This window comes from Cylas formicarius, unplaced genomic scaffold (assembly GCF_029955315.1).
Source record: "Cylas formicarius isolate icCylForm1 unplaced genomic scaffold, icCylForm1.1 PGA_scaffold_1__22_contigs__length_36826433, whole genome shotgun sequence".
Classification (NCBI taxonomy): domain Eukaryota; kingdom Metazoa; phylum Arthropoda; class Insecta; order Coleoptera; family Brentidae; genus Cylas; species Cylas formicarius.
Window position 1 is genome coordinate 26605598 of NW_026844264.1, and position 25362 is coordinate 26630959.

A 25362-nucleotide genomic window follows, 5' to 3' on the forward strand; every position below is an offset into this window, starting at 1 on the left:
GTGGCAAGTGTAGGATTGCTTTCGGCCTCATTGCTATTGGAAGGTTGTGGTGAAGTGTATTTTTTGATGGAACGTTTAATATTTTTAATGTGGAAATTGTTAGAGAGAAGAGCAGAGGTCAAGTGTTTTAATTCTGTTTTCAGTGACTCGGGCTGAGATAGTTTTACGGCTCTGTACACAAGAGAGTTGATAACCGATGATTTGTGGGCCTGATGGTGATGTGACCATGGATTTAGGTATCGGTCTGTGTCCGTAGGTGACCCAATGTTAGGTCTGATTTTCTATTGATAGGAATATCTAAGAATGGCAGGTTATTATTAGCTTCCAACTCAGTGGTAAAACGTATGTTAGGGTGTATCGAGTTTAAATGTCTAAGAAAATATACTAGGGTTTCTTGACCATGAGGCCAAATAACAACTAAGCAAAAGCTGACGCATTAGGAATCCAGAAGTTTTGTAAAAAGCATTAGCCTGTGGAAGTTTCTTGGAAAAATTAGTTGTAAATTAATTAACAGTTTGCTCAATTTTTATTTTAAATAATGCGAAGCTTCCATTTTTTTTGTGGTTATTTTTTTTGGCCAAAAAATTAATTCTTATTAGTTTTATTTACTATTATTTAAAATTATTCTTTAAAATCTGATCTTGTCTTTTATGTTTGTGTACACATATGATATAGCGTTAAATGCATAAAGCATACCTTCCTCCCCAACATATTTTTGAATGATGCTTTAGATACTAGATAAACCTTATCGTTTACAAATCTTCTCCGTTGGTTGTTGATGAACTGAACTGATCAACAGGATGATTCGCGATACGTCAGCAAGTTCACTTCATCAACAACCCACATAGGAGGAATTCAGAAGATTTTTAAATAGTATTGAGGTAGCCTGCGGAAATTAGGTAAATCTTTTGGGTACGAAACAAAGTACTGCATAATAAATTTCAAATTCGCTCAAGAAACAATGTTTTTTGTCTCATATCAAACCTCTGGACTATAACATATTTTCAATTTCTTTTCTACTGGAAAAATCAGTTCAAATTTTAATTAAAATACACTCCTAAAAAACTGGGACTCTCAGAAAGTTCACTCCTGCCCAGTTTGCATGATAGTTTTTTTATATTACTAAAACTCTCTTATAGGTTTATTGTTGAAATTTTAATTTATTTTTATAATATTAAAAGGTGGGAAAAATTCCTATTATTTTAGGGTTGCGTCGGAAACTTTATGAATGCTCGTATGTTGTATATACTGGGAAATGTCAAGAACTTTGGTTTCTTTATCGTGTGTTTACGAATTCGATTGAGATAACTTTACTAACAATACAGCTGGGGGAAACTAACCAATTTTCTTACCCAGGCTATAACATATTTTTGACAGATTCAGTGAACATTCCAAATATCCTGACCGCAACTGTCACGAGTAATAGTGAATACAGATGAAATAATTATATACGGGCAACACTGTCTTTTACAAGTTTTCAAAATGAACTTTGCTGATCATGTTAGAATTAAAATGAGAGATGTGTGAAATTTTCACACTCATGTTTGTATTCCATACTTCTGCTAACAAAAAAAAGAATAGAACATTTTACTCGCATTTATTGCTTGGTGAAGAGGCAGTTTTAATTCGAGGGTTTTGGTTTAAAGTGTTTGGTTTTCTAACCATAGGTCCACCATTTCAATTTAAACGTTCAATTTCGCTGGAGACCATTAATTGGGAATCGATCAAAAGGAAACCTGTTAACGTGAGATCAGAGAGGTAAAGCAATTTTAAAAGTAAAACCGCTCGTTGGCAACATTTCGCCAATGCTGCGCCAAGTGCTACGGGATTTCGATGCAATGAATGTCGCCTTTGTTATCTTATAATAATTCTCTTATAAAATATTTTTGCATTTAAGATTTTTAATTAAAATTTCGCATTTGGACAAATCAAGTTGATATTAAGTAAAGAGGGAGGTTGATGCTTAATAAATATATAGTATTTATTTGTATCTTCCTATTCCTCGTTTTGACATATGGATGACTTTGGCCATATTTGTAGTTTATTTTTGCAAACAATTACGTACAAAATGGTGTTTTATTTAATATAATATTTTATATTTTATAAATGGTTTAAGTATAACGTCGTTTTTCAGAAAAAACACCTCCTTAAAACTCTGTATAGAAAATCGTGAGCCACTAGTAAATAACAAATTTTTTTAAACTCAGCTGGTTCCGTACTGGCACTAGCTTCATGGAGTTTACATCAACCCTTACCTACCATTTTGAGCTTCTGCAATTGCTGGAGCATGCCTAAACAATATCAGAAAACCAAAAAATATTGCCCACAGATAAACCAAAGACAATCCTAAATATAATTATGCCATGCAGTCCGAAAGTTAGAATTTTGCACGGGAAAAAAATGTTGTTTTGGAAAAATCTTCAGAATCATTGTATTCAAGCAGACATCGAAAGGGCTAGCGTACTGTAGGTACTTATATTTTGAAACTTCTTGTGGGAGAATTGCATTTTAGTCTCGCGGATAATAATAATAAAAAAGTTGATGAATGTTATTAGACCCAAATACAAAACAGGTTTAGATCAGTCCATCTAATAGGAAACATTTAAACCGAAATGAAATAAATCAAAGGCATACTCTTTGAGCTGTGACAATTATAATGCAGTTTGCATGGGGAAATCGGGCGGAGAGATGGCCGATAGAGCCGAATCCGGTCAAATTTATTGGCAATACTTGCTCAAGGATACGGTAAATTAATGGTATTTAAACGACTGGTGTTAAATAGTAAAACGGGCATAGTGGAAACTATGATACTCTCCCAACCCCGATCCAAGATCTGCCATAAGAGCCACCAGGATTGCCCACTTTTACGTTCCGGTGGAATTATGTTGGCAAGCTTTAGAATGAGTGAGTATTATGTTACTATATATTTCTGATGATCCTATTTAGAAAAGAATAGTTAGAATGTAGCATGAACTAGAAATTCTCGTAGTTGGTGTAGTTATTCGATTCAAATACCGCGGAATAATAATGTGTGTTGAAGTTTTGAATGTAGCCTTGGTGATTTGAGAGAAAAAAATAGTTGTACTGGAGGGCCAATTTCTTTTGTAATTTGGCTTTATTGAACTAATGGCGTTGAATTTGTGAAATTAGCAATGCCTCTATCTACCAATAGAGAACCTTTTATCGTGTTATCAGATAAGACCGCTGAATCATTTTTTTCGTATTTGCCACTATGGTACTCAAAGTTTTTAACACCAATGATGAAATAAATTAATTTTTGGAGATTAAATTTGGGTGATTAGCAATGTTGTCTTGCATCGTTAGTGAACAAAATAATAAATTCACTGAAACTTATTAAACGCGAGGTTATAGGATTTGACAGGCCGGTAATATGGTAAACCATATTACCTTGCTTATCATTCTCATTATCTCGAAAGATCCAGGGGCACAAGCATTTTCTACTAAATTATAATCATTATAATCATTATAACGACCATTTTTGTCGTTTGCCCTTTTACTGTCATTTCAATGACTCCTTGTATACAAAAAACAGAACTGTTCTTTGTCACAAAATAATATTTAATTATTTAATTTAATTTTTTAAATTTAATTAATTAAATATTATCATAGTGCAAATGAAAAGTTTGTTTTCTAAGACTTTTACTTCTACCTCGGTTTGAAACTTAAAGAGACTCGAGTTTCATCGTTCATCCTGTCGTCTCTTCAATTGACAACAGAGCAATGCAACGCGATGTAACGGAACCGTTATTATATGATAACGACAAAGCATTATTCTCCTTTATTCTCCTCCCTCCCGGTTGCAAACAGTGCGAAAGTGTTAATAAAAAAGAAAAGAGCCACCTTAATGATAGCCACTTCGGTTGAATTTCAGTTGCGGTAGCCACAGAGTGGGAGTGGCGTCGGTATATCGCGTCGTCTGGCGACGCGACGCAACCTCGCATAATCGCGCTCTCCCTCTCCAGTTTCCACGCGAGGCTCTAAACAAGAGGACGTCATATGATAGCCGATGACCGGATGTCACTGGTTTCGGCGGTGAAATAGGAGCGCGAAATCGAGTGAGCCGCGGATTTAATTTGAAATACACGAATGCTGACGTCCTGTCACGACGCCGTCAGGAATATGTGTTACGAAAATACGGACTGAAAGGGGGATCGGGACGTTATCAGTGCGTTACGCTGATTGATTTGTGATTCGAAAAGTGTCAAAAACTGAGCGTATTCAGACATGGAGCAATTTAATGGCATATGTCGCGGGATCATGCTGTTGCTGCTGATCGTTTCTGGTTCGTTAACTTTTTTATACCTCCCTAATTCGCAATCGTCTAATTAGATCTGTAAGGTCGCGAATTGCCGTTATTACTGTTTTGTTGTTGAATTCCGTTTTACTGAGACGACCGATATCTGTGACTATATATAATATATATGACAATTGCTTTTTATATTTCCTGTGGAGGTATATTACATATATTATGCCAGAGATTTTTGTTAAATGGATTTTGAGAACTTAACTATAGAGGTTACTCCAGAGATTTGCCTATTTAATCTAGCCTTATAACTCACTAAAACTAAGACATTATAGCACAGGCGTCGTTAGACCTAGTAAGCGTACTTCAGTATAAACTTGAAAACTTGGAAAACTTGTATACACATTGTGGATCAATTGCTTCATTCTATAGAAAGGAGAGTTAAGTTTTTAAAGAGCTGAAAAGATTGATCTAGTAAGCTTACTTCATCGCAAATTTGAAAACTTGGAAAATTATCTTGTCTTATACATTGTGAATATATCAATTCGATAGGAAGGAGAGATAAACTTTTAAGCCGCTGATTAGGGATGATATAATTTTGCTTCCTGAGCCTGGTTATCTAAGTGGTTTTCAAGAAAATAGTATTTATTAACTACTACATAGTACATTCTAGAAATAATTTAGTTTTAACGTCGCAATTTGGAGATGGCTGTATGTACTCTGAGATATCATCATCAATATTAAGCTCATTCTTGCAATTTTATTGGGTTATATTAAATTTGGTAACTTTTATTGTAACTGGTATTGAAAAATCCTGTTTTGGTTTGGAAAAATACACTTAATATAAAGGTGTCAAAAAATTTAGTACTTTTAAAGTGTCTTGTTTTTTCAACCTGCATGTTTTACTTTTTTGTTTCAAATAGACATCGAAGAAATTGAATATTAACCGATAATTTTGTTGGACATCTCTTGCAACTTTAAGTTTCTGTTACTACTATTACAGCTTTAAAGAGTACTTATCTGTTATTTTCCAATGTGCATTAATGATTTTTATTCAAGTTATTCAAATAAAATATTTCTCGTATCTTAGGTTTTGCTTCTTTGATTATAGTTCTAGAAAAACGCACAGAGCTTTAAAACAATTAACATAATTATACTGAGTTTATCGGATTGCTGTAGAACGCAAACCCAAAGGCAAATAAAAATCGATTATGCCTTTCTAATCGAATTTATATCGAGGTGGGTGAGAAAATATCTGGAAGTGATAAAATTTCCTATCATTTTTCATGAGGATGATTGATGAAAACGCTCATTTCAAAACTTTCAAAACGTGAGCAACTCTCGAGATGCGCTCAGATGCTATAATGAGCGGAATATATGAGACGGAAACGTTAACCATCTCTAAAATTTAATTTCTTTCGATTTGGATTTTTCGCAGATAAATGTAACCATCGTAAGTTTAACGCAATTTCTGCCAGTTCATTTGCATGTCCGAATTTGAGTAAGCAAATACTTACTATTTGCTTTGTGCTAACAACGGATATGCCACATTGTATTTTATATCAAATATTGATCTTATTGATATTATACTACGAAGAAAAAGTTTCGTTTTCAGGATATAGGGGTCTGTACTCGGATATGCAATATGCATTTGAAATGATAAACTTCCTTAATAGATGAAGTTAGATGTTCCGTCGTTATACGCGTGCTTCTTGAAATATTTGAACTTGTGCAGTTTCTAATTGCTAATTAAATGCTAAAAATCTATGTTTGATTTGAAAATTCTTAGTTACATTGATATCGTTGTCATACAGCCATAACTATTGTTCTCATAATCGAATGGATTGTTGATATGTCAATGTTAAAAGTGCAGGTATGATTTTTTATCAGCAGACGTTTTAGTATCCTTGTAAAACCATAGTTAGTTTTTTTGTTTAATAAAGGAATTTTATTAGGTAGTAAAAAATAATATGTTACGCAATAAATTTGATTAATGACTGAAGAACATTATCAATGTGTTGCACCCTGTATTTTTTTCTATTTTTTGGTGCATGAGTCGACGTTTGTGAGTTCTGACATCTCGTTACACATCACTCAGTAGATGTATTCGTGCTGTTTTCCACAAATGTTTCCAAAAAAAACGGTCGTATTAAAAGGATAGTCCATTCTTGTCAAATCAATCTCATGACTAAAAAGTTGTTGGATAATATGTCCTACATCCATTAGTTTTCAGTACATTTGTGTAAAACCGTTTAGTGTATAATTGGTTATTTAAGAGGTGTTGAAAAAATAATCGCAATCAAAATATATTGCATCGAAAGTTAATAAAACAAAATGTCCCGAACAGAGTTAATCTAGGGGTGCGTAATTATGATAAATTAAAATTTTCCTTCTAAAATTAACTCGCCCAGGTTGTGAATATCCTTTATTAGGGCGTGCGATTAAATCTCAATGGAAGGGAATGATAAATTCCTTTTATCTAATGATCCGCGCCGGCTACAACTGCTGCTACAGATTACTTCGCCTTTTTATATCCGCTTTATTGTAAATTTCTTCCTATTGGATTATATGGTTGACTTTTTCACCGGCAGGGAACTTTTGCTATTGTAATTTTCTTCAGTTTTAAAAAGAAATTCGTTCGAAATTTATATTAGTTGGTTCCTTATTATAATGTGAGTTTATATATTTCATTTATTTATTATCATATTTACTTTCTTCCATTTGTCCTTTTTTTCAGTTCTAAACAGAAGTTTTTCTTATTTATATTAGTTTTTTCCTCAATGTAATGTGAGTGTTGACCAATATTTTCCTGGATTTCTGTTTTATCCTTCTTTGCATCCGCCCCAAGTTCCAATTGGTTAACTTAAAGCTTTTGTAAGTGGTGGGATTTTAATCGATTTGAAGCATAAAGTTGGAAAACTTCAAACTACATGCAGTGAACATATGATGTTAATTAGTTCTGTTCCTTGCCGTTGTCTCGCTGATCTTTGGCATTTTAAAATTGAAACTTCTGTTTTAAAATTTTTGAAAAATATACACACATACCTTTGGGGAAATAAACAAAAATTAAAACGAAATCAAAGCATTTCATATTCATAATTTTAATTACAACTTATTAAAAATAAATTTAACAAAATATCATAACATATCCATTAATATCAAACAAGGACTTTTTATGTACATACTATATTGCAATATGTCAACATTTGCATACATACGAGTAAATAATATAAAATACAGTTGTTAGTTTTTCAGAAACTCAGAGGTCAACGTTCATGCATGTTAATTGATTTTTATAAATTCAGATTTACATTTTAGTAACGGTTTAAATACATCTATGGCTATACAGTTGTTTACAATGAGAAAAATGGTTTCTATATAAGTTTCTCAAACTTGCACAGGCTTTCGAGAGGTTTTTATATTGGACCCTCCAATCTCAGGTTCTTCAGCCTGGTTTTCAGAATCCGCAGTATATAGATTTGCTTGTAGTAGCCGTTCAATACAGTCGATTATGGTGAGTTCTTCAATCTCTGTTTCTACATTGCTGTCGATTAATGAAAATTAATTCAGGCCCAAACAATATTATTTAAGGTAGGAAAAAATTGGGCAAGGGGATATTATCTTTTTCATCCTATATTGCACTGAAATTCAGCCTTAAAAAAAGCATTTCTTTATTGGTTTTCCGTGATCAATTTCGACATGCTTTCGAAATCCATATTAGAACGTTGGTTAGAGTAATAGCTTTTCGACTCGGTGTAGTGAATAACCACTATCTACATATATTAAAAGTAAAAGACACTTCTGTAGAGCATCTTGAATTTGTGAATAATGCTTTGGTCTAAAAGTTGGCAGCGTGATATGGTGTTTGGCCGAAGAAAAATGAGTTTCATATTATCCCGTGCAATTTTAGAATGCTATGTTTTTTTATCTAAAAACAATACGACTTTCCTATTTTCCCTCTCCATGTTATAATCAAAATCGCGTGATATCTCCTCCATTCCAGTGAAGAGGTGACTTATCGAAGTACGCTCTTTGATAACATTAAAGATTTTTGCTTTTACACATGGTTTCCACATAAAGTAAATGTGTTTTCGAGTCTACCAGTTGTTTTTTCAAAACTCTTACCATATTTCAAAGCATATGTCTTTGTCTGCCATAGTAGAGTCCAGTCCCATCTGTATTGTAAATATTTTTCAAGCTTACATTTTTGATATTGTCAACAACTTTTTCTTAAAAGTATCCACATCTGCGATATTAACATCCGCACATTCTAGACAGATTGCTTTACAGGTAATATCGTGCCGACGACGACATCTATCTAACCATCCATTTGAAGCTTTGAAGCACTTAATCCTAGGTTCTTCAAGGGCTTTTGCGTTAATTATGATTCCCGATATTGGTACTCGTTTCGATCGTTACAAAACCAAATGAAAACTGTCTGCCCTCAGTACTTCGATTTCAAGAAATTTTGGATCGCAAATGTTACTTTGTCGGTACAAATATTTAACTTCTTCTGTCCATTTGTAACAACACGGTAACTTTACTCTTCCCCGCAAAATAAAACTTTTCTACCAATTGCTCAAGTGCTCAAACCACATTTTTATCTTTAACAGAAAGACCGGTTCTTGAAGCCATACTCAAAATATTAAATTAATCGAGAATGTTAACCCACTTCTATTAACTTGAACCAATTAAAGCGTAATGTAGGTATATAAATGTAAACTGTAATCGGGATGAAGCATTTTTATTATGTTAAGTGTGGTCATATGAAAATATGCCATTTACATCGGGTAGTCCAGCTACTCCCGAACATTTTATTTGCTCTTTATTGAGGCTGGTTTCTAAATTGTCGTACATAAGCAAATTCCCATGATGAGCGCTAGCCGTTTTTCAGAAGGGTCCTTCTTCACACAGGTCAAAATAAATATTTTTTCTAAAAGATTCAAACACCAGTTACCTAGTTCATCAACAAATCTTAGTTCATTAATTATCTGGTCCATCCTCTAGTTTTAGTCGATTGTTCTTCTCCACCAATCTTTATTTCCTTCTAATCAGGTTAAATTTCATTTTGAACCGTGGGAACGGAGGACGAACTGAAAAGGAACGAACAATGTGCTTTAGAATGGAAAATATGTAAAAAATCAGTTGCGAGCAATGTTACCTCGTTAAATAAAAAAGCAAAAGGCAACATATGTTGAGCATATATTGCCAAGGAATCCAAATAAAACGTTTGTCAAAATAATAAAAACATTAAGTGGTCTGTAGCAGAACAAAAAAATTTACTTTGTAATTTTTCTATTTGTGGACCACCCAAAAAAAACCGTTAGGAGAGAGATAGGAAATCTTAGCACTATCAGCAACCCGTTGGCATCAATCTGTATAGTCTTCAGTTCAGTCGTATGTAAACTGCTGTGGTGGCGATCTCAGATGTTTAGGAAAAATGCTTGGTTTAATTGAAACCCTTCATCAGATTGACGAGCAAATATTTTTGGCAAAATTTTGATCTATCCATAAATTTTCTTCATTTTCTAAGTGATCGCAGAAGGAAAGCAAAAATATTTTTCAAAGGAACTTTCACAAGCTACTTGGATATTATTTACAAAACTTCTGGATTGACTGGTCCCCAGATTTTTATAGATTATCGGACTTTTTATTGGTAGAAGAATTGATTACATGTACGAATTTTAGTTTTTGGCGCATATGTATGGAATGCTGTAAATTCCCATTAAGGAATTTTGTTCCTTATATTTTGTTAGAACTTTTGATATATGATCAGTGATGTTTTGAATATAAGTAATGACAACAGTGGCAAGTGTTAGGTTGCTTTCGGACTCATTGTCTTTGGAATGTCGTGGTGTATTTTATGATGAAACGATTCATATCTCTAATGTCCAAATTATTAGAGAGAATAGCAGACGTAAGGCGTTTTAATTCTGGGTGACTGAGATAGTTTTACGTTGTTGTTAGTTGATTACTGATGATTTTTGGGTCCGGTTTGGTTCCAGATTGTCGGATATAAATATATCTAAAATAGAGAGTTTCAGGAGTAGGGGCTTTATTAAAGAGGAATTCTACGGAAACTAATCTGAATATTCCGTGGATCTAATGTAATGCTTTCTAAGTTATCAGTGAAATAAAAGGGATTAGGTACGAAACAATCAGTTTTCTCTGTATAGGTTTTTGATATAGTAGCTAGACATTTTGCTAGAGAATATATTGGACAACGAATAACATGACACTGATATGACAATAGGTCGAAGGGATAATCCTGGTTTGTTAATTTTAGAGAATCTGTACAGAAGAAGAATTTTAGGGAAGAAAGAGAGAAGAAGCCTTAAAAACAGAATGGTGATTTCCATAGTATCTTTTTTAAGTTGACGATAGGATGCGTCAGCAAGAATATCTTGAATATTTTCCTGAAATTCATTTGTGATCATGACCACCGTAGCATTTCCTTCATGTGCTTATATAATTACGATTTGATTTTAGAGATTTTACAGCAACGTGTTCGGGCTTTGGAGTATTAGATTTGAGAGGTTTCGATTTTATAAAGATTTTTGCGGTTTCGCATCTTACATCTGTTCTTCTCTCTTATAATTTCCATATTAGAGATATTAAGCGTTCCGTCCCAAAATATACTTCATCACAACTATTGTCCTTCCTTATATTCATTCATATTCCTTGGAAAGATATAACGTCAAAAAAAGATTTACCATTTGTCCAAAAATCTCTTAAAATGTTGGATCCGTCAAGGAAAAAATTCCGTTTGACACACCAGCAATTTACGACATTCCATGCGTATGATGTTAAGAATACATTTGAGGGACCGGACAGACTGGGCTTAAAGAATATGAAAGAGCCTTAAGACTAAAAAAACACTCACTCACCAGCAGTTGCCGATTACATTCACGAAACCGGACATAAAATTTTATTCAATAAAACTAAAATTCTTGCATGTAATCAATTTTTCGACTGATGAAATATTCGGGAATTAAAGAAATCTATAGGTAACCATACAATTTTAACTGCGACTCAGGTCATTTCTACCTGTTACCAATATAGGAATTAGTCACCAGAAACAATATTCATGCCTCTCCTTCCCATTCCCACAACATGTAAGCAGGCACAGTATAGAATGCAAGCCAGTTGCAGATAAGCTCTGAAGAAGCCAACGTCACCAAGTTCGATTCAGCATCAAGCGACGCAGGGGAATCCAGGAAAAAAGCCGTCTCGTGATACGTCAATCACTTGTTTTACAAAAATTGTCGTCAAAATTAGATTTGCAAAACCAAACTCGTGATTAAAGTCGGATTTATAAATCTCGTTGCATGATACAAAATTCCCCAACAATAGAAACTGAAAAATAAGCTTCATTAATCGAAACTGTGATTGTAAGACTCTTTTGGTTCCTCCCACGCATTAGCACACAGCACGAAGAAAGAATAACTTTATCCTGGGAATCGAGGAATACAAGTGAATGGTTTTCGAAATGTATTCATCTACGAGTTATGTGTTTCCGATATGGCCTTATTTAATAAAACAGAGTATTCCAGTTTGCCTTTCAAAACTTATTAGGTACGTGGAACACGAAAACCAAATTAGCCAATCAAGTTCGGTGTGATATCCTCGCGGAGATGAAGACTGTTTATATTGTTCCGGATTAAAATTTTGGTGTCTCGTGCACCGAGCTCAATATCGCTCTATGAATATCGAATGTCCAATCAAGGTGGGTCTAGGAAATATTAATTTTGGGCTTCTGCCTTCCAAATCGGTTTGTTAAGAAATAAATTGTTTTGTGATTGATGCATTGACGCTTTTCTTTTTTCGATTAATATTTCAAACTTGCTCAAAATTAAGCTATTATCTTGATTCGGGTTTAAAGGCCGCGTTCGGTTGGAATTACTTCCTAACGTTTCGCTAGCACGAGTGGCGAGCTTCTTCAGAGGTCCTTCCATCTCCGATGTTGGACGTAGACTGACGATTTCTCCTGCGCAGGTTGTATTATGGCCGATTGGTGGTGGGCGGGGCTTGTTCCGCTTCGGTTGGTCTCGGGATATCGATCGGTACTGCTCGGGCGTTCCTAAGGATCGGGTTCCAGATTTGGTTGAGTCTAAGGTTCTCCTCCTTTCTGTTGAAATTGTGTGGGTGTTTTTGTATCTCAATGGCTTCCCTGACTAGTCTGTTGTGATAACCGTTGACCGATGCTAGTAACTTACAGCTCTCAAAGTGTATCCTGTGTTCCCCGCTGCCCAGTGCGTGTTCAGCTACTGCAGACTTCTCTGTCTGTCCTAGCCTGCAGCTTGCTTTATGCTCCTTAAGTCTCGTTCCCATTGATCTCTTGGTAGTTCCGATGTAGACCTTTCCGCATGAACACGGCATGCGGTAGACTCCTGCAGCTGAGAGTGAGTCCCTCTTGTCCTTCGCTGACCTGCTGGATCTTCTTTGTAGGCTTAAAGATTGTTTCGATGTCGTGTCTCTTCAATACTCTGCCAATCCTGTCGGTGACACTCGGAATATACGGCAGATATGCGTGGGAGGTGGAGGGTCGTTGTTTGGTATCCCGTGATCTTGATGATCTTGAGTTCATTGATCTCTCGATCTCCCTCTTGTTATAGCCATTTGCCTCGAACGCAGTTTTCAGGTGTTCAGGTTCCATCTGGAGGTTCTCCGGTTCGCAAATCCTTCGGGCTCGTTCTGTTAGGGTTCTGATAACCCCATACTTTTGACTTGGGTGATGGTTTTTTTAGCATAGCAATTTTAGCATATTCTGAATAAATAAAAAATTATGCGTAATATGTAATACCATAAACCCTTGCAAGTTTAGGCATGCTAAACTATACGACGAACCAATTTTCACTGCCTCCAACAAATTTCACTGTTCCCTTAGTGTTAATTCTCGGTCTGTCTCAAATTTGTTGACACGAAATTAAACTATGTACAGGTTATCAACTGTTAACCCCGCCAATAAGTTTTGCACAACAGGGATTAAATTATTGTGCTAAAAAAGGAACGTTTTCAATTGTTTACTAAGAGGGAAATGTTAAGGATATCGTGGACAGCACATAGAACAAATATCTACATACGGAGGAAAGTGATTATTCGGGATCATAAAAGGCTACTCTCGACAAACCAGAATACTTGTATTTTAGCCAGAATCGTTAATAAAAAATTTCGCGATCCTAAAAAGTACGAAACTAGTTTCGCGCTGCAATGGAAACTTAAAACTTGAAATTCAGAGCACTCCCTACAAATATCCTCCGAAGAAGTTAACACATTCCGAAAGCAATATCGCACTTTGCCGCTCCACTTAATTTGAATCCTTCTTCGGGGAAACAAAAACGGAAAGTGTGTTATACATTTTTTATGCCGGCAGGGGCCAGCGCGGGAACAGGAGTTATTGAATAACACATGTTTCGCACCCGATAAAACAGCGCAAATTGTTTTAAACCCTATTATTTCGAAACGTTTTTATTTTCCACGTAAAATCTCGGGCGGACCCAAAAATTACACTTCTTAGATATAGGAATTTCTTATTAATGCGACGATGAACGCTGGTAGGATGCTGCCATCTAATGGGGGTTGTCGACGACAGCATATGGTATTAGAAGAGAAGGAAAATCCCACTTATCAGCTTCGCAGAGTAATTGGACCTAATGGACAGTTTAATAATAATAAAAAAAAATTTCTAGTTAGAGAATTTCAATTTGAAGAACTTGAGAAAATTGCTTTCAAGTGCTTTTAGCTTTTTTAGACTTTTTTCGATTTTTGTCACCCTATCCCAAAGCTTACTATCTATCTTTGGTAGCCAGTGCGCTGCATTTAAAATTTTCGATCTCATTATAGTTCACATGTTCCCTCCTTCCTCTAGAAGATGCGCTCTCAAGGAAGCGCATTTCTTCAATGGGATGTTTGGTGCGGAGAGTGTAGATGATGAAAAAGCTTTTTCACATTTTCTAGACTAAGCTCACATGTTTTGTAGAGAGTCAAAAGATCGTTTCTTTTATATTTTTTGTAAAACATGAAAAGAAATAATTCAACAGTTTTTCTGTATTGATAAACTGATAAAGTGCAATAAGATAAAGGGTGTCTCGTTCTTGGCCTTTGGTCACTCAGTAAATCGGAATTGTTTTATTACCCCGAAGCTGGAAGTGTTAACTCTTGTATTTTGCTAGCCAATAGGCATAGGAAATAATTTTCATAAATTCCTAACTACCAAATTTATTTGAAAATTACAAAAGGATTTAAAACTTTACTTTAAATTAAAACGGGAGGTTAATGGGATCAATTCGCGCATATTTGAAACAAAATGGAAACGTCAAAAAGGTTAGGTTTCCATAATGCGTTTGGTCCATAGTTTGTAGTAACAAATATTGATATAATTCTGAACAATTCCATTACGCTGATTTTTTTTAACATATGGAATTATAGCGTCAAGCCAAACGCGAGGCTCAGCGGCTTTTTATTTATTTGTTGCATAATGTAATATGCTCCAAAATTGTAATCCATAAACAAACGGCTCGCAGTAATTTATAATTGATAATAAATGAATTTAACATTTAAAATTTTCTATGTTTTAGCACTGAGAGATGGTTTTATGATTTATTTCTTTAATACAAACTCGGGGGCAACATTATCGTTTTATTTTTAAGTATGATAGAATTTATTTACATCTGCCTTGCGTAAGGAGACGATACTTTTTCCGTATCCGAGATATCCTACTTTGGCTTCCAAATTCAGGCCAACGACGTAGAAACTTAACATTTTCCAAGATGTTATTCAATTTAACTCGACAGATGTATCGCGGGAATCCGAAGTACGCAAGCGAAAACACGAAAAAGGCAATAAACTTGAGAAGGGCTCCAATTTTACGTGCTCACTGTAGTTAGCTCTCCGAGTAGAGAGCAAAATCGTACAGATTTTATCGATGTTATATTGTTGCTCCGATTCAATAAAATTTAGTGATAAATTTTATATCCGTTATTTCAAAATGCAGTTTCTCTTACTTTATTAATTAATTCGCATAGAAACAGACTAGACTCAAACATAATATCTGCAAGTTAGAAACGAGGTTCCGTAATAAAGATTTTTCTATAACTAAGTACTACTAATAAATAATATGCTCACACTCCTTAACGAAAACTCTAACAATTTACAATTTGCAACTTTTTCTGGATCATCCTGAGAACTGGCGGATGTTTTGTCAATTATCCTGTTGGCTTTTCAACCCCTAACTGAAGTTTCAGTCAAGAAGTTCGAAAAACTGATACAGGAGGAATCCAGAATTTTTTATATGTTAAAAAAAGTCAAATAAGCTATATAATATAATAATAATAAATATGACATTCAGGTCATTTCGAAAAAAGGCAAATTACAAGAACAGGCAAGAGTCCAATGCCCAGATGTGTTTGCTGATTTCAGCCTCATAAATAACAAAGGACATGTCTCACCATGGTTTAAATTAAGAATTATAGTTTTGCCAAGTACCTACCTCTAGATAGAAAAAAGCAGCAAAAAAACTTGCCTTTGTAAACAAGACTCTACGTAAAGTATGCAAGTACAGGAAATTTTTAAATAATTTTTTGGAATATTTATATTTCATAAGAAAAAATATTTTTTCCGGATCCTCGATAAGAAGCATCAAGTGCTTTGAAAATTTTTTGAAGATTTAGCATTTATAACCATTTACTAGTAAAACAATAGCTCTAACAATTTACAATTTGCAACTTTTTCTGGATCATCCTGAGAACTGGCGGATGTTTTGTCAATTATCCTGTTGGCTTTTCAACCCCTAACTGAAGTTTCAGTCAAGAAGTTCGAAAAACTGATACAGGAGGAATCCAGAATTTTTTATATGTTAAAAAAAGTCAAATAAGCTATATAATATAATAATAATAAATATGACATTCAGGTCATTTCGAAAAAAGGCAAATTACAAGAACAGGCAAGAGTCCAATGCCCAGATGTGTTTGCTGATTTCAGCCTCATAAATAACAAAGGACATGTGTCACCATGGTTTAAATTAAGAATTATAGTTTTGCCAAGTACCTACCTCTAGATAGAAAAAAGCAGCAAAAAAACTTGCCTTTGTAAACAAGACTCTACGTAAAGTATGCAAGTACAGGAAATTTTTAAATAATTTTTTGGAATATTTGTATTTCATAAGAAAAAATATTTTTTCCGGATCCTCGATAAGAAGCATCAAGTGCTTTGAAAATTTTTTGAAGATTTAGCATTTATAACCATTTACTAGTAAAACAATAGCTGTTTATTTGCAATATTACGTAAACGTGCGATTTTCAATAAGTTATATCTTTATTCCGATGAAATAAGTGTTTCCACTTTCGCTGAGTTGTTTTTATTAACAGGTAAGTTTTTAAGATTAAGATGTCCAGCATAATATTGATTGGACTTTTCTGGGGTATAAGAAAAAAATCATGGTGAATGAAAAAAGTGATGAATTTCAATCACAATTTGCTTGAGAAAGTCACGCGGCACAAATCAAGATATATATATATATATATATATATATATATATATATATATATATATATATATATATATATATATATATATATATATATATATATATATATATATATATATATATATATGATGACACTATATTCCGGGATATCATCCGTTCGCTCGTTGAACTCCGACTGGAATCCTGCATCCGACTGGAATCCTGCAAATCTTGCATCCGACTGGAATCCTGCAGACGTTTCGCCAAAATCTCACTTGGCATCTTCAATGCTCGCGCTCCGAAAACACTTCGAACACCAGTGTTCGAAGTGTTTTCGGAGCGCGAGCATTGAAGATGCCAAGTGAGATTTTGGCGAAACGTCTGCAGGATTCCAGTCGGATGCAAGATTTGCAGGATTCCAGTCGGATGCAGGATTCCAGTCGGAGTTCAACGAGCGAACGGATGATATCCCGGAATATAGTGTCATCACATTTTTCCATCCGTGAATCAATACGTGAGAATATATATATATATATATATATATATATATATATATATATATATATATATATATATATATATATATATATATATATATATATATATATATATATATATATATATATAAACTTATCCAGATAATCCTATGAAAATTACTTTATAGTTATTCAACACACCAGACAACCGGGATGCCAATTTTCCGGCCAGATAAGCATATTAAGGAACGGACTTAACAGTTGGGAAATCATCAAAGGGTTCTAAATGCGTATCGCAGTTTGCGATGTCCACTGTAGAGTTTCTTACTGATTTAATCAAAGTAAAATTCATGTCAAAGGTGTGGTCACAACTGCGTAAAACAGTTCTTCGGGAGACGACCAAAAATATTAGGCATTAGGTGTCACGTGTGACTTGCTTGATATCAAACCTCACATTAAGCACTGAAATTGACAAACACACAGAGATACGAACTTATCGGAAAAGAATTACAAACTTTGGCACTTGGTATTTGACTTTATATTTAGAATGATTTTTTTCTGTCTAGAGGAGCACTACAGACTTAAATATTTACGTGGCATACATTACCAACCCCGTGCAAGATTATTAGGAGCTACGCGTCCTTTCAGGGGCCGCTCATAAAATTTCCATGTTATTATAAAGTCAGCAACTAGCTCGAGAATGTGAAGAGCCTGAGAGATTTGAGGGACCCGAGGGCTCAATTTTTTATATTTTCACTTGCATATTGAAGCAGCTGCTAAAAAATAAATCCACATAAAATTTAGTTTAAACGATATGTGCGCCGTAAAAGTTCTGGTAAGTCTAATATCGATGATTTCTCCACAGTTTGGTACGTGCCGACGAATCATTTCCTCAATTAATTGTAACTACAGTTTTTATCCGATTTACTTCTTGGACAAGTTTTTATTAGTTAATGAAAAACTGATTAACCGATATGACCAGGAAGTGAATGGCCATAAAAATTTGTATGGATGATAGCGCATTCGTATACTTACCTAAGTTTGTTTTACTTAATACTTCACAATAAGTTAATTAATTACTAATAAATAAAATTGATGTTCGGGAATTTTCTGGTTAGAGTTTATAGATTATTTCTTATCACAAAAACATCGTGAACGTACTTTGGGGATATACTCTAATTCCTCCTCAAGTTTAGTTTAAAAATTTCCCATGAATAAATTGGCAAGAAACGGAGACGGAGGCAGTTGCCCACCGCTTTCCTTCCATTTTTCAATAAACTTTACTTTTATATCGGAAATAATTTTGATCCTTACATAACTTAGTGATATAACGTTTAAGTCATTGGATCAGGTACTTCCCTTTTAAATTATGAGATAATTGAGCGGTAATATCAAAGCACAATAAAATTTAGCCTTCATTTAATTGGGCGTATTTAATTCTGTCCAACAAATAACCTCAAATTTAAGATAATAGTATATTATGCAACAAGTGCGGTAAACGTCATTTGACTCACGATTTTATTTGGCACGAGCGGAGCGAGTTTTTATTAAACGAGTGAGTTAAAAATTTTACCGAACGTGTTGCATGCTATAGTTTTTCTACGACCGTTAGTTCTTGGGTACATTTTCGCACAACAACACGAATACATTCACTGACATGACCGTCAGAATTGACAAACGTCAAAATTGAAAGCGAGGGAAATATCTCCGAAAACATCCGATTGCTCCCAAATCCGTGCGGCAAAATCCCGGAAATGTCCGAAGTGGCTCGGATTCATGGGAAACGAAACTGACGTGGTAAAGTGATGCTTTCCGCACGCTTGATCGGTGGGTAATTAGGTATTTTACAGACGGGAGTAGAAAAAACACATTTACCTTTGTAGGTTCTGCAACTTACTTAGAGTTGGCTGTAAAATTGGTACTTCACATATATTGAATTAATTGCTATTTCCATTATTCAGTTATATTATGTTACAAAAAGTGCCACCCTTAATGTATATATAAATATTTCGTAACCAAAACTATGAAAATCAACTATAACTTGCTTAATTCTACCTGGTCATAATAAATTCGTAAATGTAATAATATAAATTTATTATGTGGTGCTTTTATGCTCTCTGGGTCAAATTTTGTTTCGTCATTAAACAATGAAATATTCAGGACATTTTGTTGGGCGACAGTATTCTTTAACCGTTTTGCATCAACGTACGTCAGCGAAAATAAATATTTTCTCCGGGGAATGGGCTCCCATCCATTTATCAATATTTTTCAATCTGTTCTATTTGTTTATCTCATTCCCGCCCGAAGTCTTTCTATAGTTTACAAAATAAAAATCAGGCGTGATCACTCGAAGTGAGAAATTTCTTCGCGTCGTCCGTTTTGTCAACAGAAATCGAGATTGGAAACTTCGAATCGCAGATTTGCGAACATTCCCGTTATGAATAAGTTCCATGAAAAAGGTATGAAACCAGAACGAAGTGATAAATCCCTTCCACGTAAAAATGTCATATAAGGTGAACTCTCTTGGGAAGAAGTTAATGTAATGATATAAAATCTGGTGGTGACCGATAAACCGGAAGGGATATATTTTCTATATCCGCAGTTTTTGTTGTAAAGAGACAAGATTGTTAAATTTGGTTAGTTTAGTTTTATTCAAATCAATGTACACAGTCGTGCTAATTACTGGTAATTTTTGGAAGTATAGTTGTTATCAGTGATAATTAGTGGAATTATAGTGATAGTAGGGGGTTTAAGGAAATTTTGGATGTAATTAGGAAAAATTTTGTGGTTATAAGTCGTTTGACGTACGTTTAATTCTGAGAAACATCCGAAACTGAAGAAATATGTTGTGCTATAAGATGTAATATTGGAAAAATTTATAATAATGAAATATTAATTCAGCAGTAGTGTTTTTATGGACCTTTTGATTGGACAGAAAATGAAGACGAGGAGCACTGAAAGAATCCCTATAAGAATCTGTAAGGGTATTACTTATTTTGTGACTCACCTAAGTAAAAATTAATATACTTTTTTACAGATAAGTAACATTTTTTAAAAATTGAACTGAGGTGGCTTTTACTTGATGAAAATTCATTTATCAAAATAAATAAGAACTAAAAGTTCAGATTTTCACGAAATTTCATGAAAATCTGAACTTTTAGTTCTTATTTATTTTAACATTTTTTTGTTGAAGTTGTATTCTACCGAGTCTTCTACTCTTGATCCTATTATATACCATATGTTTGTCTTTTTGTCAAATTTGACTAAAGATTAATTTTAAAATATATGCGTGTTATTTTTTATTTTGTTAAGAATTTGTATTTTTAAAGTATTTCTGCCGTTATTTATTTAATTGAAGCAAGGACATTACAATGGTAAAATCTGTTCATAGATATAAGAAAGTGACTAACTGATACGAATTAAGGAAAGACCCGGGCAAGCTGTAAGAATGAAATATGGCCGAACAGGTCGTACTTTGCTTAGAATTTAATTGTTTAATTTAATAATTGGCCTTTTTTGTTCTCTGTAAATCCAAATTTTTTTCTAAATATTCCAGTCGCCATTTCCGAATTCTAAAAGATTCAATTAAAACTTGCCTTTTGTCAATTTTTTTAAATCTAAAACGCATGTGTTGAATACACTTACTTCCATAAGGTAGTTCTGCCACATTTAACACCGGTTTCATCTTTCTAAAGCTGCCTAATTAAGATATCTAAGTAGGCACGCTTTGTTCTTCGTATAACTGGTAAATTTTACGCCGTGTTATATCTTGATCACTTACATCTACACTCGAGAAAATGTCAGCATCGCTTCTTTTTTTCCTCGCTAAAATGGAATTATTCACAATTTTCCATACAGTTCATGTTGGAATTTTCGTCAATGTGGCCGTTTCTTCTAAAGATGCTTGCTTGTTGGCACCACGTTCAATGAGAGTCAAATAAACATTGTTTATAACTTACTCAGTCTCAATAGAATAATGTTTTCTACAATTGGGCGGGAGCATCTCCTGAGATACACTAGACTCGCACACATTTTGCATAATTCGCACACGATTCAACACACGCTGTATTACACACGAAATAAGAATGATTAATGACCACCCTTGGATAATCCCATTCAAAAGCAATTGATCACTTTGTTATATCTATGAACAGACCATAGTTGACCTACTTGTGTTGTGTTTAAACATTCGGAGTTGCAAAAGAGCTGAAATGGGTCTATTGGAAAATAGTGCGTCGACCAACTGAAATAGCTAAAGGAATGTGGGAAGCTGATAACACCCAAAAAAAACACTTAACTCGGAACATAAGGTGTAAATTTAGATATTCCAGTCGCCATTTCCGAATTCTAAAAGATTCCATTAAAGCTTGCCTTTTGTCAATTTTTTTAAATCTAAAACCCATGTGTTGAATACACTTCCATAAGGTAGCTCTGCCACATTTAAAACCGGTTTCATCTTTTTCAAGCCTCCTAATTAAGATATCTAATGTAGGCACGCTTTGTTCCTCGTATAACTGGTAAATTTTACACCGTATTATATCTTGATCACTTTCAACTACACTCGAGAAAATGTCAGCATCGCTTCTTTTTTTCCTCGCTGAAATGGGATTATTCACAATTTTCCATACAGTTGATGTTGTAATTTTCGTCAATGTGGCCGTTTCTACTAAAGATGCTTGCTTGCTGGCATCACGTTCAATGACAGTCAAATATACATTGTTTATAACTTCCTTAGTCTCAATAGAATAGTGCTTTCTACATTTGGGTGGGAGCATCTCTTGAGATACACTAGACTCGCACATATTGTGCGTAATTCGCCCACGCTCTATTACACACCAAATAGGGATGATTACTAATAAACTTAAAGGAAGTAGTATACCAAACCAAAGAATATTAAACACAGGTAGGTATAAAATTATTTTTTATTACAGACCACAATTTTACCTGAATTTAAATTCCGAAACTTTAGGTAATAATCTTGTTGCATTGTATGTTAATGACCACCCTTGGGTAATCCCATTCAAAAGCAATTGCTCACTTTCTTATTTCTATGAACAGACCATAACAGCAGCGGCAACTTCTTGAAATTGGTTGTAATATACGTGGTATTTTGTGGTAGTTATTGAGAGTATTTTATGAGTGAGAGTGTCAATTTCTGAGTGAAATTCATCACGCTGTAATAGTAATAAAAATAACAAGTGGATTTATAGTGAAATTTTTTAAATATTAAACACCAAAACCTGTAGGTGTACTACAAACTACGTCGAAGAAGAGGCAGTCATCTCAATAAGGTATCTTAAAGTATTTTTTGACCATACAAAATATTTGAACAAATATACGAATTAAAATAGAAATATTCATTTTTCTTTATTATTAAGCATAAAAATGTAGTTATTAATGGGTGCGGTTAAATAATTTAATTAATCTTACGAGGGTGGACCGTTTTTCCGTATAAATCCCTAGAGCAACGAAAAAATCCAAATGTAGTCGACCAGTATTATAACGTGACAATAAGGAAGAGAAAACTCCCTTCAGGGGATAACCGAATTAATATTCCGGAAGACAGGGGGATTTAACCCTGGGCAGAACCCAAAACTGATTGTGCGGCTTGATATTTTATGTGTAACCTTAACCGTGGGCCTGCGTGTTTTACAAGCCAGATCCGAATTACTCACGCCGGGATTGCATTAAATTTGCACAGAATATTGTTTCGAAAGCTCCCATATTTCTATAGACTTTCAACAATAACTTAGGTTCTGAGTTACTAGTATTCGTAATTACCTTGCTTGAACTTTACAATTCACAAGCAACGCGAACGTTGCCAGCGAACTCTTGCCAATTTTTTTTCGGTTATTTTTCACTGTTTCTAGAAAATATAACTTAGTGAGCAATTTATCTGTTTTTCTAGATGAAGAGTATATGAGCATTATCCCCTGAATATTATCACATACTCTAAGAGCAAATTAAATTCCCTTTCGATTGATGTAGCCTGTCCCTATAAATAAATCGTTTGGTTGTTGTAATAAAATCAATTTTCAATCAATATTCCGTTTGACAGGAATTAAGGTGTTTCATTAAAAACTAGAAATTATAATCCAATAAACAGCGGAAAATGAGAGACGAGTCAGTCAAATGGGCTGAAACCGGCTCTGTCTGCGTTCCAGAAAACTCGAGTACGCGGATATCTTAGCATGAATACAGCGAAGACGATGGGAATATTCAATCCTCATCGCGAGAGGGCTCTGCGTTCTATAAAAGCGAAGCGCCGCTCCGGGCTAGTTAGTTGAAAAGTTAAGCCGTTGCGTGGGCAAATATAAATAATCAATCTATATAGACGTTAAAATTTATCACCGACCTTGATCACTTGATCGTGACGCTTGACGAACTCTAACGCTTTTAATTGATTTACATACATAACACTATCAAATGAATATTTTTCTTGGTGGGCCACTGCTGTTAAATTGATTTTTCAAAGCATCTGCAAGACTCATTTTTTGTTATTGTTCTTATACACCATTTCGATTTCAAATATTGTCATATGACTAATGAAATATAATAACTGAAATATTAGAAGACATATTGACTGGCGTATCAGCAGTTTGTTTATTGAAACGCAGAAACTGGACTGGTTCGTGACAAACCTACAAAAGCCAGTTATTTTTGCATGTAAATATCGAACCGAAATTCATATTTATATTGTTTTAATTGGATTTCGACAAAACTTCCCGATTAAATAAATTGCTGGGCCTTCATTATTTATAAAATTGTTTTGTTTCCGAAGCGAAAACGTCAATAATTCACGAAAATTTAAATAAAATTCTTTTGTTTCGGGCATTTCGCTTTTAGTTTATGATATCCCTATCGTTCATTTTTTACATTAAAGTGTAAATTACCAATTAAAAAAATTAATTATTTGAGCTATTTACTCTGCTTTTCCAGTAAAAGCCAAGTGCAGATTAGCCAATAAAACGTTGACAATACGTGGCTATCGGGCGGCATAACTTCAACCACATTGGTTGACTTTTCCTGTATGCAATTTTAGAGTGGATGTAGCTGGATGTAGCTGCCTGCATTATTGTTTAATAATTGTAAAATAATTTAAGCAAATACATTACATTGGGTAAATACATATTGCCTTCACAGATATGGATCCCCTGTCTATTTTGACAGTACAGGAAGCCACCCTGAAAAAAATCGAGAAGGTTTATTAAAGATGCGCATGCTCCAGATTGATAATCTCATTTTTAACCAGCGACCTTCCAGCATTCAACCAAAATGGCAACTGATAGATTGTCAGTAAGTTCTCAGTCAGTATTTCCTCAAAATAAGCCTCGTTAAAATTGCGCAAAGTAGGTGAATGGGTGAAATTTTGAGGCACGCAGGAAAAATCATTCCTTTCTCTACGAAAATATCAATGGCGCCTGCTACATATCAATGTTTAGCGTAGTATGCCCTGGCAGTTTCATTTAAGCTACGAAGAAGCCAACAGGATAATCGGCGAAATGTCAGCAAGTTCGACACAACAAAAACCGACGGAGGAGGAATCCAGAAGATTTGTAAATAGTATTACAGTAGCCTGTGGAAGTTTCTTTGAAAACGTCCTTAATTGCAAGATTTGATAAGTCTTGTACTAGCTTGCTCAACTAAAAGTGTTGTTGTGTTGTTCCAGTTTAAACAGAACCATTCTGAGATCTGTGATTTCACTTTCACTAAAGGGAAACAAAGTACTGTTGATTTGATGGTTTTTATATCATTGTTATTTGTTAAATATTACCGTTTGTGGCGTGTGTATTTGAATTTTGCTTTTTTGTAAAGATTGGTTTATGTTTAGAATTTTAAGAAGATGTCTATTTCTTAATAATTAATAATAATTTAAAGCAAATAAAAATACAAATGTCATTTTTTTCAAAAGATATAAATGTACTGCTTTGAGCATCTTTAAACCGATTTCTCATTGATGCTCACTCATTGAAAGTTACTCAAAAACATTCCCATTAATCCTTTAAAAATTAATTGATAACAACTCAAATTAGTTAAGTTAATTTCTTGTCCGTTGCATTGTTGTATAAAGTGTGCAACCTATGCGAGGATTAACCCGAACGAAAGTTCTGTATTGCCAAATCCAATCATCGTGTACACAAAAATAATTTATACCCGTT

At 34.2% G+C, this 25362-nt stretch overlaps 1 protein-coding gene across 2 annotated transcripts in view; it reads left to right on the plus strand.

Moving 5' to 3' along the window:
• The first annotated feature begins 3910 nt into the window (after positions 1 to 3910).
• The window catches only part of LOC132696031 (uncharacterized), a 249135-nt gene continuing 227683 nt past the window's right edge, over positions 3911 to 25362 (plus strand). The window contains exon 1 of one of the 2 annotated variants that reach the window (XM_060660565.1): positions 3911 to 4303. In XM_060660565.1, the coding sequence (XP_060516548.1) occupies positions 4246 to 4303 (58 nt within the window). In that variant the 5' untranslated portion in view covers positions 3911 to 4245. The remainder of the gene's footprint in view (positions 4304 to 25362) is intronic. The other variant, XM_060660566.1, reaches the window with a different exon arrangement.